Source organism: Bidens hawaiensis, unplaced genomic scaffold (assembly GCF_021521415.1).
Source record: "Bidens hawaiensis isolate Kalapana, Puna unplaced genomic scaffold, B.hawaiensis_p1.1 tig00041126_1, whole genome shotgun sequence".
Taxonomy (NCBI): domain Eukaryota; kingdom Viridiplantae; phylum Streptophyta; class Magnoliopsida; order Asterales; family Asteraceae; genus Bidens; species Bidens hawaiensis.
Window position 1 is genome coordinate 126,142 of NW_027505695.1, and position 27,435 is coordinate 153,576.

The 27,435-nt window shown below is 37.5% G+C and overlaps 1 protein-coding gene and 1 pseudogene across 1 annotated transcript; both read right to left on the reverse strand.

Annotated features, from left to right (window-relative positions):
* Positions 1-2,139: 2,139 nt before the first annotated feature.
* On the reverse strand, positions 2,140-5,188 carry LOC143614804 (thylakoid ADP,ATP carrier protein, chloroplastic-like). The gene is made up of 10 exons (XM_077088131.1): positions 4,901-5,188; positions 4,602-4,658; positions 3,895-3,957; positions 3,720-3,776; positions 3,548-3,631; positions 3,341-3,409; positions 3,155-3,267; positions 2,828-2,997; positions 2,640-2,718; positions 2,140-2,306 (listed from the first exon to the last, which is right to left on the reverse strand). The coding sequence occupies exons 1-10, from the start codon at positions 5,186-5,188 to the stop codon at positions 2,183-2,185; spliced, it is 1,104 nt and encodes a 367-aa protein (XP_076944246.1). The 3' UTR covers positions 2,140-2,182.
* A 10,419-nt stretch (positions 5,189-15,607) lies between these two features.
* Positions 15,608-15,708, reverse strand: LOC143614806 (small nucleolar RNA R71; annotated as a pseudogene).
* Between the last annotated feature and the right edge of the window lie 11,727 nt (positions 15,709-27,435).

The window sequence follows — 27,435 nt, forward strand, 5'->3', positions numbered from 1 at the left end:
AGCTAGGGGTATTTCTTGTATATCTTTGGTAGTTTAACAATAAATAAGTAAAAGAATTAATTAAACAAATGCAATATTTTATAAAATAACCATAGACAGAAATTAAAATTTATTAGTTTGATTTAATAATAATAGACCGAAATTAAAATTTTTAAATGGGTCGTGTTTTAGGAACCGAAATTAACGAATGTTACAGAGAACACACCACACCGAAAACTTTGAACTCAACCGAAACCTCCTTTTCTAACCGAAAGTTCAAGACTGAGCCGAAACGCTTTGTTGGACCGAGAATTCTGTTCTCAACCGAGGAACTCAATCAAAACCTTTCCGAGAACCTTGTTTTACCGAGAACCTAGTGAAATCGAGATCACAAATGTACCAAGATCTTAGTTGTACCGAGAACCCTATTTGACTTGTTCAATACTCAAAATCCCGATAAACAAGGGATTTCGATATCTTTGACTTTTCAACAAGATTTGAGCAAGTCTTATCTCTAATCTCCAATCGAAAAGCCTAAGAACACGATGAAGATAATTCTTCGTGTTCTTCGGTTTCCAGTATGCTTCAACGATCGGCCGAGCAAAAACACCCCAAAACTTCAATTTTAGCACCCTGAAGAATCCAAAAATCCGTTTCTTGAATTTTTTGGATATCGCAACCGAGCCTAAAATAGGTCTATAGGCTCTGATACCACTTGTGAGTCCCAAATCTGGATCACTACAATACAATATCAACTAAACACGTGATTGGGCGGAATCCAAACACGTGATGAATCAAGAAATAGATAAAAGGAACACAAGAACGAGATTCAAAGCACACGTTTATTATATACATCGGGTACTTAATCCCGCAATGCAAAAACCGGTTACACATTTTGTGAGAATAATGATAAGTGTCTTGCCTAACAAATGATAAAACAAAAGCTTGTATAGGTTAGTACAAACCACACAGGCCAAGCCCAATCAAAACCCAAACCTGTCAAGCCCACGGAATCCCTCATTTGATATCAGTCAAAACTAAATAAAACCATAAACGTTTATACAAAGCATAAACCACAAAATATATCCGAACACAGTGATGGAAGACGAGGATGAACAAGAGCTGCTGAGAGTGTATGATCCAATGCTCTTGGTAAATTTTTCTAAGTCTGATTTGCAGGTACTCCATGACATCAAGATCTTTTACATTTCTGTTTGGAGGTCAGAAGGGAAGAAGTACCAGAGGGTTGTCTTGGTTTGTGTGAGACTTTAAAGGAATTTGAAGGAATTGAATTCTAATTCTTTGACAACCGAACATACCAAAATGGAATTAAGTGTCCAACTCCAACGAAACGAACACGCCATGCCATGGGATTTCAATTACGATTCTTTTGAACTCCCACGAATTCCGTAAACGAGCGCGCTCTTAATGAATGTTTACATAATCATTAGTGAATGTTTGCGTAGTTAATATATTTTCTTGGCTGATATTCTCTTGTTTTATTTGATATATGTAATAACTGATTTCCATTTGCGTCATAATGCATGAATGAAGAATTGTTTGAAATCGTTTGTGTGGAAGTTAAAAGGTGCGTAAGATGTTTTATGCTTGTGTAAATATATATATTCATACATTTTTAACAGATTACGCACATACATAATTTAATTACACAAGTTATGTAAATAATCACCCAAGATATAATTCACAGCCCATTTATGTATATACATAATCACGCATGTTATACGAACTTTCCTTTTTAAAGAAAGTAATTATAACATAACTAATCAAATTAAAGTAAATAAAATACAAGCATCGAGCATTCGTGATAAATTAATATGCTTTAGAATTTAGATAATAAATATGCGGTTTTGCCTTAACATACCAGCCAAATTTAAAATTTTATTTGGTTGAAGTAAAATTTTTTACATGCAATTGAATTCTTCGGCCAACCGAAGAAAACGAATTCTTCCATGACCAAAACCCGAGTCCATGTCTTCTACCTTCTGATTTCTCAATTCGGTTTCCTTGGTTTTGTAATGGCTACATAAATATAATTCATAAACCAACATAAGAAATCGGTTTAACCCGAGTTTTAACGTTTTAAAACCGAACAGAACATTACACCTATTACAACAATTATAGCAAACAATCAAGAGGATTGATAAACACAAGCAAAAGATTCATGATATGTTTAACTAATCGACTAACTCGTGGAACAACTTGAGCCTAACTTATGTTCATTCTTGTTTTCCTCCAAGATTCTTTGGAACTCTTTCTCACTTGTGGCAATCAAACGCTTCAAAGCATCAAATGTAGTGAGCCTGATGCTGCAAAACAAAGCAAAAAAACGAGTCTATTTCGGTCAAAAGAATAAAACATGTTTCTGGTCAACCTCCATCGACCCAACCCACACCACTCCATTTTGACCCATTACCCAGCCCGTTTGACCTTGTGCTAATATCATCCGGCTTTTCTTTTAAGTTTAAAGAAATAAATATTTTAAACATCATCACAAAAACTATACTATCACAATAAGAATCCTAACATTTTCTTTTATATAAAGCATAGATTTTCGCATTTGAATTCAATTTGGATGATTTTTGACCAGTTTATATTTTTAAAAGAACCTGCAAGAAAAGGGGGTAAAAAAGTCAATAAACCTGCTGTTTGGTAAGGTTTTTAAAGCATTCGGCACAAAACCCCTGTATAAGCCACCAATGCCATCCCGAGCAATAATACCTGCACACAACAATAATCAGCATTTGTATAAACTGATATTAAGAGGTTTATGCATTAACAATTACTGACCCAAATGAAGATTCTTTCAATGAAAAACACATAATATTACCTGAAAAAGCATCCAAAACCGTGTTATAAGGCGTACCCCTCATTTGCATTTGCCTTCGTATAGTGTCCAACGGGTAGCATGTCATTGTGGCAACCGTAGCTGCGATAAAGGCTGTCACTAATGAAGCTTCAGTTTTGTTTCTATATCTTTCTGGTAATGACTTCTTCACCCTGTTATTGAGAATATAAAGGTCAACTCTAGGACATAAACGTAGTCAACTAACACCTAAGCTCACTTTGAAAAAAAAATCCAAATAATTTGAAAAACTAATGGTACGGTAAAAAAAACATCTCAAATTTGACACGGTCAACGCAGTAGTAAGCTCACAGATCAAACACACAAAAGTTGACCGCAACGTAGGGAGCTATACTGATGAGTGAAGGTACAAGTCCTCTGTAGAAAGATCCAAGTCCTTCCTCTTTTAGAATACTTACAGCTACCTGAAAGTTTAACACCACCCAAATTTAGAAACACCAATTTTGACTGTTCACAAAAGGTCAGAATCAATCTTACATTTGTCATTGTTTGATGCCCGGGATCAACGGCCATTCGTAATCTAAGGACATCCAACGGGTATGTCACCTGTTAACATTCTTAATGTTATTGTATGATCTATAGTCAAACAAATCAAAGGGCATTAGAGGTGGACACTTTGACCCGTTTTTCAATTAGGGTTTATCTGTAATGGGTCAAACGGGTTACATGTAAAGATAATCTTACAAAAGTGGAAGTCATGCCAGCAGAAGCACCTGCAGCTAATCTCCCAATAACCGAAAGCTCACCATCTGCACCCGTAAAAAGTTTCTGCAAATTTAATTTTATAGTTTAGGGTGAATCATAATTACCTATCTACCCTTTTGATACAATTTATAGTAGAAGAGTATTTGCATACCTTGTAGTACTCGTAAGCAAATAGTTGGACCGCGCTATAGGGAAGAATACGTACCACCTGCAAAATAGAGCAATTTAAGTTATTGTAAAGTAACAAATAATAATAATAATAATAATAATAATAAAATATCTAGAAATAAATAAATGAAAAGTGAAAAGATTGGTAAGTTGAGAACCTGAGCAATGTTACCCTTCCAGTACCCTTTTACACCACTTTCCTTTCCAACAGAAATAACCGCCTGCAATTAATTTCATATATCAACACTAAACAAAAGCGATGGCATTGACTTAGTCAACAGATCGTTCTAGCTCGTTCCTGAGGTGTTTTAAATGTTTAAATAAATAAATTATCATTGAAGTATGTGGCAAGTCAAAGATTGCAATTATTTGGGAAGGAAAAAACAATACATCTATAAATACAAATTATTCAAATTTCTACATAAACGCCCTGCTTGCGGTGCGCGCATATAATGTATATATGTGTGAACCCTCGGGTGGGCAAAAGTAAAAGTGCACTAATTTTGACGTTATTTTACTAATCTCGTGAAAATAACGTTAAAAGTGGCGGAAGGTTAATCAGGCATCATGTGGTGGCGTTGATAGCCGAAAGACAAGGGCACATGCACCAATCAGCCGGTGTCCCTGATGATTGAGTGCTATGTGCCTTATGTCCAAGGCTTGATGCAAAACTACTATCGAGCCGGGGGTCTCACCGGAAGCAGCCTCTCTATCCCTATGGGATAGAGGTAAGACTGTCTACATCTTACCCTCCTCAGACCCTACCATAGCATTGCTATTGGTGGGATATACTGAGTACGATGATGATGATGATGATGATTCAAATTTCTACATAAAAGAAAGATAAAAACTGAAAAGTATAAACCTCAATGAATCCAATTGTTTTCTTTGCACTTTCTTGCCCAGCTCTCAGTCCATGAGTCTGCAAAAATAATAATAATAATAATAATAATACTTGTTAAAACTACAAAATGTAGTAATAATAATATGGATGCATCTAACATGCATAGCTTTAACCAAAATAAAGTTGTGAATATTCATAAGAATACATAAGCAATTGGGGAATGAATATTAGGCGTATTATTGTGGGCCTAGGGTTTGTATTCCGTTGTTTAACCATATCACTGACATGTATTTGTTTAAAGTTTCAAGAATATTAAGTACCTGCATAATGAGTTTAATCCGGTCAAGGGGCGCAGTGACGGTCTTGGCGGAGGCACCGGCGACGGCACCCGCGGTGAACAGGGCGGCCTGTTTCGGAACCAAAGCGATAACCGCAAGCGGGTGTTTCAACAGCTGAGCCACCGAGGGTGTGAATTCTATAACCCTCTTCTGCTCTGGCACCGAAATGCAACATAGAAATTGGGGGTTTTGTTGGTGTGTTAAGGGTTCAAGACCCGGAATGTCCTTCCAAATTAACTTGCCTTGCTTCTTCCTTTTAGAAGAAATCATTTGTGTATTGGAAAGGAAACAGATAATCAATGGGGTTTTGGTTTTGGTTTTGGTTTTCGGGTTGGGTAGAAGAAGATAAGGTAAATAAAAAAGAAACTCACATAGAAAATGTAAAATTTATTATGTTGCCTACACATGTATATGATATTAATAAATTTAATAAAACCGTGTCACGTTAGTTTATATAATAATCTATAATCTTCTGCAACATATATAAACGAAAACCCTAAAATCATACGTGTCGTGATGTGGTCGCTCCCTCATTTTATGAAAGTCACCAGATTGCTTGATTTTTAAATGGAGACCTCTCATTGATTTAACCCAAATTCATGGGTATGGGTCTTACCAAAACCAGATAGCTTTTAAACGGGTTATAACATCTCATTAAATTAAAAATTAATCTTACCAATTATTTGATGTGAAAATCCTATAAAATAGAGATATACTAAAATTTAATATCCAATTTAAAAAGAAAAAGATTATTTATAATTAATAAACAATTTTATAGTAAAAAACATAAGTGGGTCATGGGTCATCAAATCCAGATAGTTTTTAAACGGGTTATAACATATCATTTTTTTATGAAACTCTTTCATCGTCAAACCCTAAGTATATTATTAACTTTCTTACAATAAAGAAAATTAAAATCCAAAAAATAAATATTAAAACACGAAAAATATAAAACAACAATTCTCGTAAGCCATCAGATTGCTTTATTTGTAAATGAAGGTTTCTCACGCATTTGACCCGAATTCACAGGTAAACGTCTCACCAAACCTAGAAAGCTCTTAAACGGGTTATAACATCTCATTATATTAAAAATTAATCTCATAAAATATTTGATATGAAAATCCTATAAAATTTGGATATACTAAATATTAATATCCTATTTTATTTAAAAAAGATATTATTTATAATTAAAGAACAATTTTATAATAAAGAAAATAGACGGTTATATAGGTATCACCAAACCCAGATAGTTTTTAAACCGGATTATAACACATCATTTATTTATAAAACCATTTTATCATCAAACCTCAAGTATATTAATTATTAACTTTTTTACAATAAAAAATTAAAATCCAAATATACATATATAAATATTAAAAACAAATAATATAAAACAACCCCGTAATACTAGGGATAAAATCTGGTTGGATATAAAGTTTATTAAAATTTAGGTAAATGTTTGGTAGTGCTTTGTTAAAGGATGTTATGTAGTAGTGGAGTAACATTTTGGATAACTTAGAAAAAGGAAAAAGAAAGAAAAACGTTTATGGTATTTGAATTATCTGAAATTTCGAATGCTGATTATGCTAGTTATTATGTGAATTGTTTGGAAACTTTTGATTTGTAAAAACATGAATTGTTATTATGATTGTAGTTCCAACCTTGATTGTTAAAATTTTGGTTTTGGTTTTGGTTTTGGTTTTGGTTTGTAGTAATCCTGAAAATACAGTCTGGAGGTTTATTTTTTCTAATGATAAAAACGTGTCACAAGTGATAGAATTGTTGGATTTATGGACTGGTTCGGTTAAGTCAACAACCGAGTTATGACCCGTAAGAGTTACACCTTGGGTAACGAGCATGAAATCCGCTTAAATTAGTTAACCGGTATTGACGAATAATTAACGAGTATTATTGTTTATACTAAATATAAACAAAAGTTATATTATAAAGTTTGTTTACTAGTTAAAATAAACTTGTAGCGGGCTTTTAAACGAGAGTTGGATCGAGTTAGACTTAAGGCCCGATTGATATTTATTATCATAACTAGAAGATTATCTATATATAAATAATCTTGTATTATGAGTTTAATATAACCAAAAACGGGGTTTTGGAAGGATACGGCCAAGGTTTCCAAGAAAATAGGAAGCATAGAGAATTGAGGTTGGCGCCGTCCAACTTAATATCACGAACTTCCGCCGTGAAACCGCCAACAGCCAAGCACCACCTTGTTTGCTGCAGTTGCTGTCGGATACTCCAATCTACCGCCGCAACGTTCCGCGCAACTCTGTTTCACGCCACTTGCTGCACCCGCTCGTCTCGTATCGTCACCTAGCGTCGCTCGTTAACTCTTGGTGTCTCAACCGGTTATTTATTAACCGAGGTAAACTTAAATATATCGTTAGTTTATAATTATATATTTAGTGTTTGACTCGTACTCGTATTGTATGTAACCGGATCCTGTCGGGTTTAGTTTCGGTGATGATTACTCGTTTATATTCTGCTGCGCATTTATTAATTAATAAGATTAATTATTATTTGTCATGTTTATTAAAACAGTTTTAATAAATAAAATTTTGACTGATCACCACTGAAACCCAACAGTGGTATCAGAGCCTTGGTTACAACGTGCGAGTCGGTACCAGTCTTTTAACCGGAATTAGAGCACAAACTTTACCTAGTTTTAAAGTTTCTGGTCTAATTAATTTTATGACAACTTTATATTTTGGTCAAAATTTTATTTTGTTTTATTTGACCAGAAGCTTGCTCGAATTTTGGTTGTTTGTTATGCAATATGTAAATCTGGCCCGACCGTGTTTGTGATTGTTTGTGATGTTTTAGTTTTGGTTTTTGGTTTTGGCCATATGGATGGTTCAAATTTGTAATAGTTAGGGTTTTTTCTTTATTGTATTTATTTTTGTAATATTGTATTTTATTTATAAATATTGTAATAAACGAAGACCCGAAGACAAAGAACATGAAAACTAAACGCGAATCACGAAGTCAGTGGGAGTTGCTCAAGATGACGATTGGATGCACTCAAGTCCATCCTTGTGGTTATTTGTATGTTGTGACCCCGTGACCCGTTCGGTCTTGCTAAGAGACTCTAGCAAGATCGAAAAATTATTAGCCATATAGATTTACATATTTATTTATTGCTTTTGTGGTTGCTTATTTTTATAATTGTTATATAATAACCAACCTCATACCAATATATATATTTTAAAAGGATTTTTAAAATATTAAAAACAATCATAATAAAAAAAAGTTCTAAAAGGGGTTTTACGACTTGTCAAATTTTGTTTTTAAAACAAAGTTTGATTTAAAACAAATTATAACCAATCATGTTTTGCAAAACTAAATTAAATTAAATTTGATTTTCCAAAACTAATAACTTAATAGTTAACTATTAACTTAAAGTTGGTTATTTATATCGCGACAAACTTAGTTTAATAGGTTATATAAAACTAAGTGTCCTAAGAGATGAAAGGGTTCATCAAGTTGTCCCGATTAATACAGTAAAACCAGAATTTTACTCTATTCGGTAATATTTAAAATTAATCCCAACTTTAAAATCAATAGTCTATGTCATCCTACTATAAGCCACACTCGAGGCATACTGCGAAACTTCAAGTGTTTGGAGCTACAGCACCGCACTTGATTTCTAGCCTATCCCTTCAAGGTGAAAGGGTTTTGTTGACACATCCGGCCCTTTCACAAGTAACTATACTAGCGCGACTACTACTTTACTCTCTTGTTACGTGCTACAGCTGTCTGGAGACTAAGGTGGGCATAGATGAGGCTAAACGTATCTACTTAGACAAGTGTTATCTTAATATGCCTCATAACCAAGAGTTGTGCTTTATTCACAATTGGCAATCGTTGTCTGTCTGCCTAACCACTTACTAATGTTGTGTGCTACAGCTGCCATTATTAACTGGAAGCCAGATTCTCAAGTTCCTATTTTATTAATGTTATTGGGTCATTGATAATAGGATTAAAATATCGAAAATACTAATTAAATTACTTTTTGCTTATTTAAAAAATGTCAACTGATAATAACTCCTCATTCACTCTTAAGGCTATTCATGAGAAAGAAAAGTTGAATGGCACCAACTTTCTTGAGTGTCACCGCAACTTGGGACTTGTTCTCAAGATGGCAAAGAAGCACTATGTTCTCGATGGACCTGTTCCAACCGAGCCTGAAAACAATACAACTGATGCCAAAAGGGTTCTTGACAAGCATATGGATGACTCGGCTGAAGTCGCCTGCATCATGCTAGCCACCATGTCTTACGAGCTTAGTAAAGGCTTGGAAGATTTTGGTGCCTATGAGATGCTTGAGTAACTCAAGGGCATGTTCCAGAAACAAGCCCGCCAAGAACGCTATGACACCATGAAACAGCTCATCAGCTGCAAAATGGAACAGGGATCACCTGTTAGTGCGCATGTCGTCAAGATGAAAGGGTACATGGAACAACTAAGGAAACTTGATTATCCCCTGTCAGATGAAATGGTAGCGGATTTCATCCAGAACTCTCTTCCCAGCTCTTACGACCAGTTCGTAATGAATTTCAATATGAATGGTTGGGTGAAGACAGTGCCGGAGCTTCATGGAATGCTCAAGACAGCTGAGATGAATATTCCCGCTAAAACAATCAAGTTCTTATGGTTTGATCTGCTGGTGTCGTCAAGCCTAAACACAAGAACCAGGGTCATAACAGTAAAGGCAAGAAGAAGGTTACTGTCGCTGCCAGGTCTGCCACCAACACTAACAAAGGTGTTGCAAAGGTACCACCGCCGCCTCCTGAGGAGCGCCAGTGCTACAAGTGGAACAAAATGGGACACTGGAAGCGTAGTTGTCCTGATTATCTTGCTGAGCTGAAAAGGCAGAGGACCAATGGTGAAAGCTCCTCTAAAGGTATTTCCATTTACGTTATTGAACTTTTCTCTGTCTCTAGCAACACATGGGTATTTGATACCGGATGTGGTTACCACATCGTTAATGTCTTGCAGGAGCCTGAAAACTGGAAGAAGCTGAAACAAGCCAGCATGGAACTCATCGTTGTTGATGGGAAGAGAGTCCCAGTTCTTGCAACTGGCACATATCGTTTTGCTTGTCCATCTGGCCCTGTAGTTACTTTGAATAACTGTTTGTTTGCACCTGGTTTGACCAGAAACATTATTTCAGTTTCTTTACTATTTGAACAAGGATTTAAGTACGCTTTTAATGGTATTGTTATTTCTGCCTACTTGAATGATATCTTTTATTTCGAGGCTAAACCTCGAAATAGTATTTATGAGATTGATGTTCAAATAAACAATAATGTATATAACCTTTCTAAACGTATCAGATCTAGAATCAATGATACATTTCTATGGCACTGCCGACTTGGCCACATAAGCAAGGCACGAGTTAAGAGACTCCAATCCGAAGGGATTCTTGAATCCACAGGACCAGACTCTTTCGATGACTACGAATCTTTCTTAGCTGGTAAACTCTCCAAAGATTCCTTCACTCATAAGAATGAAAGAGAAAAGGATCTGCTATGACTCATACATACTGATGTCTGCGACCCTTTCAGAACCATGTCTAGAAATCATGAAAGATACTTTGTTTCTTTTATTGACGACAGCAGTTGATATGCTTATGTGTATCTTATGAAACACAAGCATGAAACTTTTGAAAAGTTCAAAGAGTTTCAAAACGAAGTGGAAAACCAACTCGGGAAAAGTATTAAAATGCTTCGATCAAAACGAAGTGGAGAGTATCTTAGCTCAGAATTCATACATCATCTGAAAGAGCTGGAATTGTTTCATAGCTCACTCCACTTGGCACACCCAACACAATGGCGTGAGCGAGAGGAGAAATCGAGCCTTGCTAAACATGGTCCGATCGATGATATGCAGAACTAACTTGCCCCACTCCTTTTGGAGTTTTGCCCTTTTGACCGTCGCCCGCATTGTCAATCTGGCTCCAACTAAAAGGTAAGCAAAACCCCATATGAGATATGGCATGGGCGAAAACCCAATTTATCTTTCCTTAGAGTATGGGGATTTGATGCTTATGTCACTAGTGATTCTGACGATAAGCTCGATCCTCGCGGTATAAAAGTTGTTTTCGTCGGATACTATAACTGAAGCGGATATTATTTCTTCCATCCTGATACAAATGTGATTTCTATCAAAAGGAATGGCCACTTTCTCGAGAAGGAAATTCTCGATCGAGGAACTGGAGATAATATTGTCGATCTTGAAGAAATTCAAGAACTACAAACTACCACTGAGGAAGTTGAAACGTCTGATCAACAAGTTGTTGTTGCTGATACATCGGACATGAACACAAGCGTTCGCAGAAGTAAGAGGACTCGCGTACCAAACTCTAAATACCTATGCCATCTAGATGGTCCCGAGGTCCTCTTAGTAGCCAAGTCAAGTGACGAACCTGCTAATTACAAATCTGCTATCTTAGATCCGGAATCTAAGAAATGGCAAGATGCCATGAACGCCGAGATGCAATCTATGCGTGACAATCAAATCTGAAACTTGGTTGAGATTGAAGGGTATTGGCTGGTCAAATCCCGGAACCTACATTATTCAAATAAGTTAGTAGTATACAAATCCTAACAAAAACCGAACATAAACTAATAAAATATTAAATAAAATATACAAGGGATTAATATATATTTAGCCTTATATCAAATATCTAATAATTATGTCATTTCATAAATAACCAAATAATATCCAAAAATGGCAATTTAATTTCCAAACAATAATCCATGACAAAATAGAAATCATCCAAATTATAGCGTAAATAAAGTGTTTCTTGAAATGGCCTAGGGTCTCAATCTAGCAATCCAATACTCCAAGTCTTCAATTTAAACGATAACCTGCATATACGTAGAAAATACAATAGTTTTGTCAACAAAAATGTTGAGTGAGCATGCCATTAATTTTGCAATGATATATAAATATATGAAAAGTAGCAAAACGTAAGTAAAGTGGTAAATAAACCAAACCAATGAGCAAATAAAGTGTCAATCGAACCATTGTCAAGCGAATCGGGCGCCGGTTAAAACTAGACGGTCGTATGATCATACTATAATGAGAATATGGTGGACCTCTCCGAATGCGTAAATTAAACAAGTAATCAATTTAGCAACTATGTCTCGTAATTCAAACACAATACCACGTTTGCTAATGTTAAGATATATATATATATATATATATATATATATATATATATATATATATATAAAATATGAAATACTATAAGTACGTATACGCTCCCAAAACGTTTGAAAATATGTGAAAATGGGGGAATGACAAAACTCACCTTAATAATAAGCGAGTTGATATTAAATATGAATAAAATAAAGGGATCTTTCGATTAACGTGCCGAACGAAAATAATCAACAGGACTGAAACTTAAAGGTATGAAAGTGTAAGTAAAAACGAACTTAATTACACTGGAATCAATCCAAACGGGTGAGTATAGCTCAAGTTATGTCAATTTTAATGTTTAAACGAGTCGAGTCTGACCATAATCCAAACTTCGAGTCGGAAGTCAGGTTTTGGTCAGAAACCTTAAAATTTTATTTCAAGAAGAAAAGTCTTCTGGACCAAACGTTGAATTCGAACAGAAGTATGAGAAAACGAGAAGTCAAACAGATTGACTATTTTGCCCTTTTATCAGTTTTTAAAGCAATTGACCAGCCAATACCCTTCAATCTCAGAAATTGATTGAAGGTTATCGACTAGTGAATGTTTATGAACAAAACCTCAGTTTACAACTTACCCGGAATGTGAACGAACAACGAGATATAACGAGTCAAAGGTCCTTAGTCTTGCAAAGTCAACCGTTTTATGAACCGTTCTTCAACAAATCACCAAAAAACCGAGCAGAATATGAGATGGCAGAAGGTGTGGACGGCTGAGGGATGATGTTTAGGGTTTGTGTAAAGATTTATGGCAGAGATTTAAGGTTGTTTATATAGAAAAATATAAACCGAACTAATTATGGCCTTTTTGGCTCGTTTAAGCAAGTAAATATGAGTTTTATGAATAAATCACTGAATATAATCGCAAAGATCTGATCTTGAATGATAAGAAATAAATTTAAATATATATTTCATTTATATTAAGATATCTTGGCCCTTAATTCTCTCTAATATGCCGAAAATACACGATTTTATTCCAAAAACGGGTTTAGAAACAAGATTTTACGAACCAAAAACGTACAGCTACCTCACCGCTGACGGATGGATCATAGAGCTACCCTTAAGTGTAGTAATTCTAACTAAATCGCATGCATTTATGTTTAATTTCAAGGAATTGGAATACTAGATTATATTGTGTGATTGCAAGTTTGAAAAGCTAGAGAATGGCGTTACGAGAACATAGGCGAAAACGGTGAAGAAAATGGAGCTAGAACGAGAGAGATACGCAGAAAACAAGAGACGCAAGCAAGCTCCACCGTGGCCCACGGTCTAGACCGTGGACCACGGTCCACCTGAAGCAACTTTGGCAGAACCCACCGTACCGTGGGTTATATAGGAACCGTGGAAGGAACCGTGGCCCACGGTCCATGTTGTAACAGCAATTGTCTTGTGACTTTAATTGGCCGTTTTGGCTAGTCTTTTCATTATCTTTTTCATAGTTTTCAATTGGAGACACTGGAGGCGATTCTAAGGAACTATAACTCAATTTTGGGTTGTTTAAGCATTAGAGACTTGTTTTAGATTCATATGCACATTATAATCGAAGGGATGATGAACTGAATCATGCTTGGCTAATCTCCTTTGTGTTTTCCCTCGAATTGTAAGGTTTCATATTGTTTGTTGATTGAATGTTTGTGCAATTGCTGAGATAGTAATTTAATATTATTGATTTCATAACTATGATGTCTATGTATTGATTGATAAGTTGATAGTTTGTTTAATTCGTGTTCTAAATCGTCAGTTCTTGGTGCTATAGGCAATCGGGATTAATCGGTGGAATTCGGGGTTGGATAATCTAATTGGTTTATGAGTGATTGCCTTGCGTTTGTTAATCCAAGTACTTAGTCCTCAATTACCATAATTGTTTGCTTATTCACGAATTATGTTTTTATAGTTCGTCTCAGATTAAACATTTACATTAACATTCATTGAAACCTGAAACCGAGGGAGAGCATATCCTCTCATCTTTGATCGAAAAAAACATTGTTAAGTGTTTTAGTTAATTTTCGTTAATCAAACAACACAACCAAAACTTTGATATTTTATTTTCTTCATTCAGTTTAAATTTAGTTAATCTATAAAACTACTTGGTAACGCATATTCCACAAACTCTTCGTGTTCGACACCCATTTACCACTATCTAATTAGTTGTATTTGGTTTATTTTTGCGCGAGTCTTCAACCTCGTGTCAAATTTTGGCGCCGTTAGTGCACAACGTGTGTTATTTTTGTAGTTTTTGTTTAAATTGTTATTGTCAGTTTTACGCGGGTTGTGCTAGTGTGCAGGTAGTTACAGGTATATGCATACAAGACGCTCTCGGTCTTCATCACCATTAGCGTTTGATCCTGAAATCGAGAGAACCTTTCGTCAGAATCAGATTCTGCAAAGGGAAAACAAGGTTATTGGGTCGCCAAGTACAAAAAGTCAAACAACTGACACCACAATCATGGCTTCGGAACAAACTATACCGTCGATGTCACCACCCATTAATTCACCTAACCCATCATCTACTGTACCCATTACCACCACCAATTCCACAAGTGAACCTACTTCAGCTGCATTTAGCTTTCAGCCACCAATTAACCTCCCACCCTTGACAAATTTCATGCCTATTCAAGGACAATCATCAAACTCACCACAATAATCATCCTTCCAATCTCAACAAAATCCACCTTATCAACAACCATACACATTTACCCAAGTCCCACCCATAATTCATACTTCACCGGGTCAAAGATCGGGCCCGCATTTGTTTGGTGGGCAACGGTATGGTGATGGAAATGAAGGGTATAAAGAGTTTGAAGAAGGATATGCAAGTGGGGTTGATGGGAATCAGTTGAGGATTCAAGGGCTGTTTGGGTATGGATCTGAATTTCAACCGCAACAACAAGTGCAACAACGGGGAGGCCCGAATGTCAATCAAGTACAACAACCACAACCATTGCAACAAGTTCCACAACAACCACATTATCAACAACCTCAATTTCAACAACCAAATCCCCAACCGCAAGTTCAACAAAATATGCAACAAAGGCTCGTTTACCGACAAATGGGTCAACCAAGAGTACCATTGGGGGTACCAAGAAGGCATGCAAGGGAAATGGTTAGGGGAATTGAATCTCATTTTAGACCGGTCATCACCAACAACCCATCTCCGGTGGTTATACCTCAAAACCAAAATGGAAGAACGTTTGAGGTGAGAACTAATGCACTCCAAAGTTTACCAAAGTACAAGGGTCTTGCAACGAAAGAACCCTATTTTTACTTGGAGGCATATGATTCTATTTGCAACACAATCGGAGGTCAAGGTTTCTCATCGGATGAGGTGAAATTGGTTTTATTTCAATTTTCGTTGGAGGATAAGGCGAAGAGATGGTTTTACACGTTTCCATCCGCATTGATTTACACTTGGGCCGAGATGCAACAAAGGTTCTTAGAAGAGTTTTACACAGCCCAAAAGACTAATGATGCGAGACGAAGTTTGAGGTCTTTCAAACAACAATCGGGTGAAATGTTTCATGAAGCATTTGAGAGGTTTAATATGATGATCAAGAATTGTCCTCATCATGGTATAGATCTTTGGGAGTTGTTGAATGCTTTTCATGAAGGGTTGAATGGGGAAGATGAAAGGGATTTGATGTCAATCACAAATGTTACGTTCGGGACCAATTATGAACAAGACGATTAGGCATTCTTGGAACAAATGTCGGTTACATCGAAGAGAAAGGCTCAAACTGCAAGAAGAGCAAGACCGGCAATTGGAAGACCGCAAATTCATGCTGTGGAAGATGTGGGGGTACAAACTACTAATCAAATAATTGATGTTTGTACCAATTGTAATGAGTTGGGTCATGGTGCTGATGTGTGTACAATAGATCAAGCACAAGTTGAAGAGGTAAATCCACTTCAAGGTCGAGGGGGTGGTAATCAAAATTTCAACATGAACTCAAACACTTACCACCCCGAGTTGAGAAATCATCCAAATTTCCGTTATGGAAATCAAGCAACTCAACTCAATCCGAATTTCCAAGGGACTTCTCAAACCACCTTTATCCCTCGTTAACAATACGTCAACCAAGGAAATCAAAGTCAATTTCAAAGAATGGGTGGTAATCAAGGTGGGTCTTCGGGTAAAAGTTCATCAAGTGTGAATGAAGTGATGGACATGCTAAAGATGATGCAACAAGACATGCAGAAAAGAAATCAACTTGATGAAGCCCGAATGCAAAAGGATGAAGTCCGTGACAAGGCCATTCAATCGTTGACCACACAAATGGGTAACCTTGCAACTGAAGTGGCATAATTGAAGAAAACAAAGGTCAGTTTCCAAGCGACACCAAGGTAAACCCTTCTCATAACTCATCTCGTAATGTTCCGATTAATCATGTTAGTGTTTTGAGAAGTGGTAAAGAGTATAAGGCTAATTTGTCACCCGGTTTGGTTGAGGGTGAAGTGGAGGATATCAGGGGTAAGGAAAGTGAGGATGAAGAAATTAAAACTAATAAACCCACTAAACATGTCACTTTTGAAAAACTGTTGCAAACATCGGGTCAAGCCTCAAATTTAAATGATAAAAACAAGGAAGTGGAATCAAATGTAGTTCCATTTCCTTCGGCTTTGCTTGACCCGGGCAAGAAAAATGTGATTTTAAAACGGGGTCCTCAAACGGAGGAAATGTGGGAAGTGTTTAAACAAGTTAAAGTGAATTTACCTTTACTTGAAGCAATAAAAGAAGTACCCGCTTATGCAAAATTTTTAAAGGAATTATGCACTCAAAAAAGGCAACAAAAAGTGCCTAAACGGGTAGACTTACCGAGTGGGTAAGTGCGGTTTTTAAAGGAGACCTCCCTCCTAAGATTCAAGATCCGGGAACATCCTTAATTAACATTCAAGTGGGTAATTTTCAAATGTCTAGGGCGTTATTGGATCTTGGGGCTGGAGTGAGTATTCTTCTGGGGGGTTTATATGACCAATACGACTTTGGTACTTTGAAATGTGTGGAAAGTACGGTTGTATTGGCCGATTTATCTCATAAACTTCCCCGTGGAATTGTACGGGATGTAATTGTGAAGGTAGAGGATTTTTATTATCCTGTGGATTTTTTGGTGTTGAATTATTCATCGGGTGACTCAAGTCAACAACAAAATGTTATCTTGGGTCGACCATTTTTGAACACGGTCCATGCAATAATTGATTGTAGATATGGTACCGTTGACATGGCTTTTGGCAACCGGAAAATGCGTTTAAATGTTTTTACTAATTTTGATAATTCTTTGAGTGGTGAAGAATGTTTTTTGGCAGATGTAGTGGATCATTGCAATCTTCATGAATATGATGAGGATTGTGTAGAGGCTTGTCTTTGTGATGATTCTGAACAGGTACATGTTTGTGCTTTGCGGATGGAGGAACAAAAACAGAATGCGCTAGCTCTACAAGAGGGAAGACCACCATGGACACAACAATGGGAGAGTTTGCCAAAGGAAATCAATTCGGATACCAAACCATCTTTGGAGTATCCACCAAAAGTGGAGTTGAAGGAGCTCCCGAGTCACTTGAAGTATGTATTTTTAGGGGAGAATGAAACCCTCCCAGCTATCATTGCTTCGAATTTAGAGCAAGAGCAAGAGCGGGCATTAGTGAAGGTGTTGGAAGCACATAAAGCAGCTATTGGATGGACGCTTGCAGATTTAAAAGGTATTAGTCCTTCTATTGTTATGCATAAGATAATTACAGATGAGGAGGCAAAGCCAACAAGGGAGACTCAAAGGAGATTGAACCCGAATTTACGGGAAGTGGTGAAAAAAGAGGTAATCAAGTGGTTGGATGCAGGGATTATTTATCCCATTTCAGACAGCTCATGGGTGAGCCCGACACAGGTAGTGCCAAAGAAAGCCGGCATACAGGTAATTAAAGATGATAATGGTGAACAAATCGCCACCCGACCAGTAACCGGGTGGCGAGTGTGCATTGATTATAGAAAATTAAATTCCGCCACCTCTAAGGATCATTTTCCATTACCATTCATTGATCAAATAATTGAAAAACTTTTGGGTCAAAAATATTATTGTTTTTTGGATGGGTATTCGGGTTATAATCAAATTGCAATTCATCCCGATGACCAACACAAAACCACTTTTACTTATCCATATGGTACCTTTGCTTTTAGACGGATGCCATTTGGATTATGTAATGCCCCGGCTACTTTTCAAAGATGCATGATGAGCATATTTTCAGACATGGTCGAGGATTCACTTGAGGTTTTTATGGATGACTTTTCTATTTTTGGTTCAACTTTTGAGTCTTGTCTCAATGATTTAGAAAAAGTTTTAAAATGTTGTGTTGAGACAAACTTGGTGTTAAGTTGGGAGAAAAGTCATTTCATGGTACAAGAAGGTATTGTGTTGGGTCATGTGGTTTCAAGTAGGGGGGATGGAAGTTGATCAAGCAAAATTTAGAGTAATATCATCTTTGCCACCCCTGAAAAATTTCAAAGGGCTGAGATCATTTTTGGGACATGCCGGGTTCTATAGAAGATTTATTAAAGGTTTTAGTGCAATTTCAAAACCTTTATGTAATCTTCTATTGAAGGATGTCCCCTTTGAGTTTACTAATGAGTGTTTGCAAGCGTTTGACAGTTTGAAAGAGAAGTTAGTGCAAGCACCAATCCTATAATCACCGGATTGGTCAAAGCCGTTCGAGATTATGTGTGATGCTAGTGATAGCATGGTGAGAGCGGTTTTGGGTCAAAGAGTGGACAAAAAGCGGGTGGTGATCTATTATGCGAACAAAACTTTATCCGAGGCACAATGGAACTACACCACCACCGAAAAGGAGTTGCTTGCGGTGGTGTATGCCTTAGATAAGTTTCGCTCATATATTTTGGGAAGTAAAATTGTAGTGTACTCGGATCATAGCGCGGTGCGTTATTTGATGGAAGAGAAAGATGCAAAGCCTCGTTTGATTCATTGGGTATTGTTACTACAAGAATTTGATCTTGAAATTCGTGACAAGAAGGGTTGTGAGAATGTAGTTGCGGATCATTTGTCGCGGATCATCCTTGAAGGTGTTGATGATCTGAAAGAAATAAACGACAAATTTCCGGATGAACAGTTGCTTGTTGTTTCAACCGCACTGTGGTATGCTCATTACGTTAACTACTTGGCCACGGGGGCGATTCCGGAATTTTGGTCAAAGAAGAAAAGGCAACAATTCACAACCCAAGTTAAGCAATACATTTGGGATGAACCGGATCTCTTCAAGATTGGAGCAGACCAAGTAGTGAGAAGATGTGTACCCGAGAATGAAGTACAAGAGATTTTGAAACATGCCTATTCATCAGCATGTGGGGGCCATTTTAGTGGCTCTAAAACGGGGTATAAGGTACTTTTGTATGGGTTTTATTGGCCAGCAATTTTTAAAGATGCCAATGAATATGCTAGGCATTGTTTAAATTGGGGGTATATCGAAGAGAAACGAAATGCCTCTACAACCTATTTTGGTTGTTGACATATTTGTTGTATGGGGTATAGACTTCATGGGCCCGTTTCCAAACTCATATGGGTATCTTTATATTCTTGTTGCGGTTGACTATGTGTCAAAGTGGGTAGAAGCGGTTGCAACAAGAACTAATGATCATTCCGTGGTGTGCAAGTTTGTTCAATCCAGCATCTTCTCAAGATTCGGGATTCCCCGAGTTATCATAAGTGATGGTGGATCGCATTTCAAGAACTTTGCATTTGGCAAATTGTTGAAACGTTATGGTGTAAATCACCGAATTGCAACGCCTTACCACCCTCAAACAAGTGGCCAAGTTGAAGTTTTGAATCGAAAAATCAAAGAAATTTTAATGAAGACGGTGCAGGTTGATAGAAAAGATTGGTCGATTAAGTTGGAGGATGCATTGTGGGCCTATCGCACGGCCTACAAGACACCGATTGGTACCACTCCTTATCGGTTGGTGTATGGGAAGGGTTGTCATTTGCCAATGGAGTTGGCTCACCGGGCATTATGGACAATTAAAAATGTTAATTTGGATTACAAGGAAGCTGGTGAGTTAAGGAAGTTGAAATTGAACGAATTGGAAGAAATCTGGGATGAGGCATATGTATGGGGCTTCGAATTACAAAGAGAAATTGAAGAGGGTGCACGATGCCAAGATAAGGAAACGAACATTTGAGGTTGGGCAAAAAGTGTGGCTTTATAATTCAAGACTCAAACTGTTTCCCAGGAAGCTCAAAAGCAAATGGATGGGCCCGTATGTGATCACAAGAGTCGGGAGGTTTGGTGATATGGAGATTAAAGACATGCAAAGTCAAGTTAAGCAAGTTATGAACGGACATCGCCTCAAACCTTATTTGAAAGGAAAGGATTTGAAGATGATTGACAAAGACCAAGTGAGTTTTCTTTTAAGCTCACCGGATGGCTCCATTTCGTAAAGGAAAGGCTCAGGTATGTTGTATAGTGTAAATAGTTTTTGCTAATTATTTATTTTTAAAATTACCTTTCTCATGCGAGTGTGTTCGAACCAAGTGTGGGGAAGTTCTTAGGAATTTCTTAACTGCGTTGAGGACAACTCGGGTTTTTCATGGGGGGTAGGGTAATTTAAATTTCTAATTGTTAGTGTGAGTTTGTCAATACGTTGTTTGGTTAAAAAAAATAATTTCAGGGTCCACCGGAGACCACAGTGCACACCGTGGCCTACGGTCTAGTCACGGTCAAGGTCTTGGCCACGGTACAGTACACTCTGCTCGTTTTGGTTCAACATCACCATGGACCACGGTTCCAACTGTGGCCCACGGTCCAGCATTTTTTCCAGTTGACTTCAGTCAACCATGGACCACGGTTAAGACCGTGGCCCGCGGTGCGGCTTCCCCTGCTACTATTTGACGGGTTTTGAAGGTTAAAAACGAATTTTAAAATTCTTTTACATCCATTCTAAGCCACAAACTTCACCAACAATCTTCTCTACCTTCATACTCTATCTTTCAAACCCTAATTTCACCATCACTTCTTCTAATTAACCACCAAAATCTAAGTTTGTTAACCACTTTGTGAGTGAATTTGTGAGAGGATTAACAATACAAACCTTATTCCCTTTCATTCTTAAGTTGTAACCCGATTGTGAGGGTAAGGGTTCCGAAAATTTCAAAGATTTTTGGGGTTTTCTTGTTTGACTGTGACAAGTGCTTGTTTATCACCATAAACATCAAATCAAGGTATGTCTTTGTCAATTCTTTATACACATTGGAATAATTATTAACGTAGTATTGAATTGAGAAAACTCACTTGCTTGTTGGTTATAATGGTTACAAATTATAGTTGTGGATAAGAAATAAATGCTTGAAATTGGTGATTTTCCGTGGAAAAGTTGAAAAATTAAGTGTTTATTGAAGTTTTGTGATATTGGTTAATTAATTAACGAGTTGTTTATCCACAATTATGGTAACAAGCAAGTGTGGGGATGGACATATTGAATTAATTTGGTTTGTTTTTGGGTGGTTTGTGTGTATAGATGGGAAGGACTTTTGATAAGGGAAAAGGAAAGACAACATCTTCGAGTGGCCTGGCTGCGCAAGCTAAGTGACAACGGTTGAGAGAGGAGTAAGAGCATGTGCAAGTAGAAATCCCAAAACCCGACTGGAGGGGTGGGGTATTATCGAGTTATGCTTTAGAATGGCAACCGGAATTGTTCAAGGATAAGATGAGTACCATAAGAGAAAGGTTGGAAGGGTTCATGTGTGAGAAGGATGTGACCGACTCAGGGTTTGAAGCGTTTGGCTTGTTCGACAAATTCGAAGCATTAGCTTGGGAAGCTTCTCTCCAGTGTTACGATGGAGAGAGCACGGTGTTATATGACAGGGAGATTGAGGAGTGGGTATCTACCTTGAGGTGCCCACCTTTTAGGAAGGGTTCGGAAATGAAGTTGATCGGTACTGTGGGTGGAACGACGGTGGAGATGTCTTTCGAGACACTCAATCAAATTGCTCAGTTCGACAGCAAGCCACCCAATTTGTACGTCTATCCATCGGTCAGGGATTTGTTTGACCATCCGGACAAAAGTCCGCAATGGTATAATATATTATCATCCGTGTTGAAGGGGAAGAGGTACAGGCTCAAATTTTAAAAGAAGAGTGTTGAGGATTGAGGCTCAATTATTAATGGCAATATGTCTATCCAATGTAGTGCCATGTCGGAGCGACATTTCAGTGGTAAGAAATAGTGACATGCCTGTTTTGGCCGCATTGATGACTAGCAAGCCGCGAATTTCCTTTCGCTACTTAGCTATGTTAAACATATGGACGAGTAGAGAGAGCAACAAGATAAAGTTAATCCCTCACTGCCGATTGATCACGGCGATACTGAAGTTGCATGGCGCCATTCCAGCAGGCGCAATTGGGTTGAAGAAGATATTTACGGAACACAAGTTGGATGCGTTGGGCCAGGTTGGATATATACCAAGAGCAAAAGATACCATCAGTTGAAGAACGGTAATGAGAAATAGAGAGTATTAAGGGAGGATGTTGAACAAGAAGTGGGTGAAGACCAGGAGGAAATAATGGCGGAAAGAAGCGACGATGAAGACATGGAGGTAGTGGGTGGTGATGAGAATGCGGGTGGTAGTGGAACCCAACAAAGGGGTTGGGATTATTCTTTGGGATATGCTTCATATGGAGACAATTGGGCCCACATGGGCTCGATAAATGAGGTGGTGGAGAGGCATCGACCCTCCACTTTTGATAATTGGTCGGAGGAGTCCCGAGCACTTTTTGACCACCAAACTTTCATGGGGGCTTACCACGAACGAGCCGAGAAAGAAAGACATGACCGTAATGAGATGTGGAACCGTGCCCACACCTATGCGCGAGAACATGAAACAAACATGCGGTATATGGATGACCGAACTAGGAGAATGCACAAACAATGGCATGCAGGTGAAGAGGTCGTTCCAGATCCACCAAGCGTGGATTACACATACCTCCGTATGACGGCTCAGTTCGATACCCTTAGCCACCTTTGTATCACTCCATGTGGGTGGATCCGATGCAGTCGATGGCACCACCACCACCATCATCGGGAGAGGGCAGCAATGGCGGAAGTGGAGCTTTCAACTTTGGTGAATTTTCGGACTTTATGACCTCTATCTTCGGGCCGCCACAACCGCCTTACTACTGATGGGACTTCATTGTACCAGGTGCTCTTTGTTTTGTATATTTTGTGTATATTGATGTTTTTATGTTATGTTTTGTGTATTTTGGGGGTTGGGAGGAGAATGTTATGGTTATGAAAATTGGTGGTGTTTTGTGTGTTTTTAATTCTTAAAAACCATACATTGGGGACAATATATCCCAAGTGTGGGGATGGGAAATTTTTCATAAAATTTTAAAAAAAGTTTAAAATTAAAAAAAAAAAAAAGAGGGAACAATTGAAAGAAAAACACCAGAAAAGTGGTAAGATAGGAAGGGTAAAGTCTTGGTCCCGTATCATGGTCAGGTTCCTTTGTATGATTATAGCTCAGTTGTTGGGTATGAGTTCTGTTAAATTTCTAGCTAAAGGTGACATGTTTTGAGTTAGTTATCTCATGTAATAGGAGTAATTTGAGAATCGCGGTACATATAGTAGTGAGATGGATAATGTGACCTTCCTTGTTTTAACTCGTGCAATGATTGCTTTCCGAGACCTTAGCTTGGTATGCGTGCAAAAAGGATAGAGGCAATTAGGACAAGCCTCGTCTGGGATGAGTGAGAGTGTGGGTCTTGGGGGTTGGGCCTCATACATTACAAATATGAGCGTGGGCAATGAGAGGGGCGGGGGTTTGGTCTTTAGATACCCAATTTTGAACCTAGTGCTTATTGATTATCGATTACCTTGACATATTTATTCGTGAAAAGATCCGGCCCAGTTAATAGGTATGATATGTAATTATTGCTTTATTGAAGAAGTATGAAGAAATAGTAAGTTATTAGTTTGCTTTTGTTTGCAATGTTGAAAAAAAAATCAGTATGTTAGTTAGAAAAGTTATAGCATTGTGTGTAGTTGTATGTAATAACATGGCCAGATCTGATCGCATGCGCTACTCTAAAAATTCCCATTCCGCACCTAAACCTTTGGCCTCATTACAACCCGAGATAAGACCTCTTGATTTACACAATTACTAAAGCAATTGTAGGTGGAGGTTTGACAGTTGCATGAACTTATTATAGTAGGATTGCACATGTGTCCGAGTATTAATAATTGTGATTAAGGCACCGGATTGAGGTATTATTGTGTATGGATATTTCATGAGATAAATTAAAGAAACATGTTAGGTTTGGCTAGAGATTTAATTATTTGACTGTGTTGAAATTGTGAAGTATGGCTATAATTTATATGAGATACAAGGAATAGGGTACGATTAGGGACCTTGACCGAACCGGGCTTGTGGTACGTTTGGTGGTGTGTTTTGAAAGCAATTGTGGTTTCAAATGTTGCTTGAGGGCAAGCAACGTGTAAGTGTGGGGATGTGATAGGTGGATCCTAGAGCCACCCTTAAGTGTAGTAATTCTAACTAAATTGCATGCGTTTATGTTTAATTTCAAGGAATTGGAATACTACATTATATTGTGTGATTGCAGGTTTGAAAAGCTAGAGAATGGCATTACGAGAACATAGGCGAAAACGGTGAAGAAAATGGAGCTAGAACGAGAGAGATACGCACAAAACAAGAGACGGAAGCAAGCTCCACCGTGGCCCACGGTCTAGACCGTGGACCACGGTCCACCTGAAGCAACTCTGGCAGAGCCCACCTTATCGTGGGTTATATGGGAACCATGGAGGGAACCGTGACCCACGGTCCAGACCGTGGACCACGGTCCATGTCGTAACAGCAATTGTCTTGTGACTTTAATTGGCCGTTTTGGCTAGTCTTTCATTATCTTTTACATAGTTTTCAATTGGAGACACTAGAGGCGATTCTAAGGAACTATAACTCAATTTTGGGTTGTTTAAGCATTAGAGACTTGTTTTAGATTCATATGCACATTATAATCGAAGGGATGATGAACCGAATCATGCTTGGCTAATCTCCTTTGTGTTTTCCCTCGGATTGTAAGGTTTCATATTGTTTGTTGATTGAATGTTTATGCAATTGCTGAGATAGTAATTTAATATTATTGATTTCATAATTATGATGTCTATGTATTGATTGATAAGTTGATAGTTGTTTAATTCGTGTTGTAAACCGTCAGTTCTTGGTGCTAAAGGCAATCGGGATTAATCGGGTGGAATTCGGGGTTGGATAATCTAATTGGTTTTTGAGTGATTGCCTTGTGTTTGTTAATCCAAATACTTAGTCCTCAATTACCATAATCGTTTGCATATTCACGAATTATGTTTTTTTAGTTCGTCTCAGATTAAACATTTACATTAACATTCATTGAAACCTGAAACCGAGGGAGAGCATATCCTCTCATCTTTGATTGAAAAAAACAGTGTTAAGTGTTTTAGTTAATTTTCATTAATCAAACAACACAACCAAAACTTTGTTATTTAATTTTCTTCATTCAGTTTAAATTTAGTTAAATCTATAAAACTACTTGGTAACACATATTCCACAAACTCTTCGTGTTCGACACCCATTTACCACTATCTAATTAGTTGTATTTGGTTTATTTTTGTGCGAGTCTTCGATCTCGTGTCAACCGCACTGCGCGGTGGCCTTGCAGCCTGCCGTTGCGCAACGCTCCGGCCACCGGGGTTGGGTGTTTTCGTTTTGTACACATTTAGTCCCTAATGTTTGTTAAAAAGATCATTATTTGAACTAGTTTTGTTTTAAAAAAGGATTTGAGCATGGATTGAAGTACAAGGGCTTAAAGTGAACATATAGAAAACTAATAACTCATAAATGCAAGTTATTAATAGAAATTAGGATCCGAATAACATTCAAACATGGATAAAACCAAATAAGATGAAAACCCGAAATGTTACACGAGCCTCGTATCCAAACCCGTTCCCCTGTGTACGCTGGTAGGTGGTCGTGGACGGCCGTGGCTAAGGAAACCCGAACCAGATCCGAGCCTTCACGCGAATACTACGACACGCGAATACTTTGGACGTGAAGGTGTGAATTTCAAGAATTCACATCGCATGACGTGCAAATTTCTAAGATTCGCATCCTGTGCGAATTTCTAGGATCCTCATCCCGTGTGAATTTCTAGGATTCGCATCCCACCTTTGTGCTTCAGTGGTGGCCGGAGTCTGGAAAAACGTCCGCGACGGTGGTGGCCGTGGTTTATGAAAGGAGGAAGAAAGAAAGGAGAAGAAGTAGAAGCGACGGTGGTGGAGGTTCAACCAAACCTCTCCTTGTTGCCTTACCTACTGAAAACGGAGAGAGAGGAAGAGTGGCGGTGGAGGTTTCCAGGAAGGGGGGAGGGCGTCGGGGGTGGTTAGGGTTTGGTGAGGGAGAGAGATGAGGGTGATAAATGAAGAAGGAGGGTTGGTTGGGAATGCTTATAATAATAATAATAATCTAATAATAAATAATAATAAAAGTAGTAAATAAATAATAATACTTAATAATACTAAGATATAATAATAATGATAATAATGTTGATAATTATAAGAATAATGCATGGATGTAAGGACTTGGTCAAACCTGACTTGGCATAATATGAGCGAAACCCGAGACCCGACTCGTTTAATAACCCGTAACCCGCCTCAATAGAGGGACATGATTAGAAGGCAAACCGAGCAACCAACCCGTTAATAAAATAATTCATTAACGAGGGGTAACTTATAAAATATATGTATAAGGATAACAGATATGAATATGGGAAACCGAAATAAAGTTAAGAAGTATAAGCTAATAATAATAGAATAAATATAATAAAGATATACCTATATATATATATATGATAACAATAAACATCGATAAGAAGATAAACTAATGGCGTCGGTTCATTACTAAAATAAGGTTAAGTATATTAAACTAATACGATCGGTTTAAGAAGGTCATATGTTCGGTTCAGTTAACTTAAAAGTTAACCCCGTTAACTTAGAGAATAATTAATGCACAAATAAAGAGAATTAATATGTATACGTTATTAACAGTTAGTCGAGCTCAGTTGAAGAAAGGAATTACTATTAATTTAGAGAGGAATCGCTTACATGTGAGTTCTAGCCCCCCTTTTTCCTTTAAACGTTTTTAGGGCTGTATGCATACTCGTACGTGAAAGAATAGATATATGTAACTTTAGTTAATGACATATATCTTGTAAGAACATGCCTATATATTAATTTATTAATATATATTTAAATGTTTGATTG

Bases quoted from the DNA above. Each gene is read 5' to 3' on its own strand.
- LOC143614804 (XM_077088131.1), bottom strand. From the start codon at position 5,188: ATGATTTCTTCTAAAAGGAAGAAGCAAGGCAAGTTAATTTGGAAGGAC. The intron at 4,659-4,900 runs GTACTTAATATT...TTATTTTTGCAG, and splicing joins GGATTAAACTCATTATGCAG to ACTCATGGACTGAGAGCTGG. The intron at 2,998-3,154 runs GTGAGCTTACTA...TCTCAATAACAG, and splicing joins AACTTTTGTGTGTTTGATCT to GGTGAAGAAGTCATTACCAG.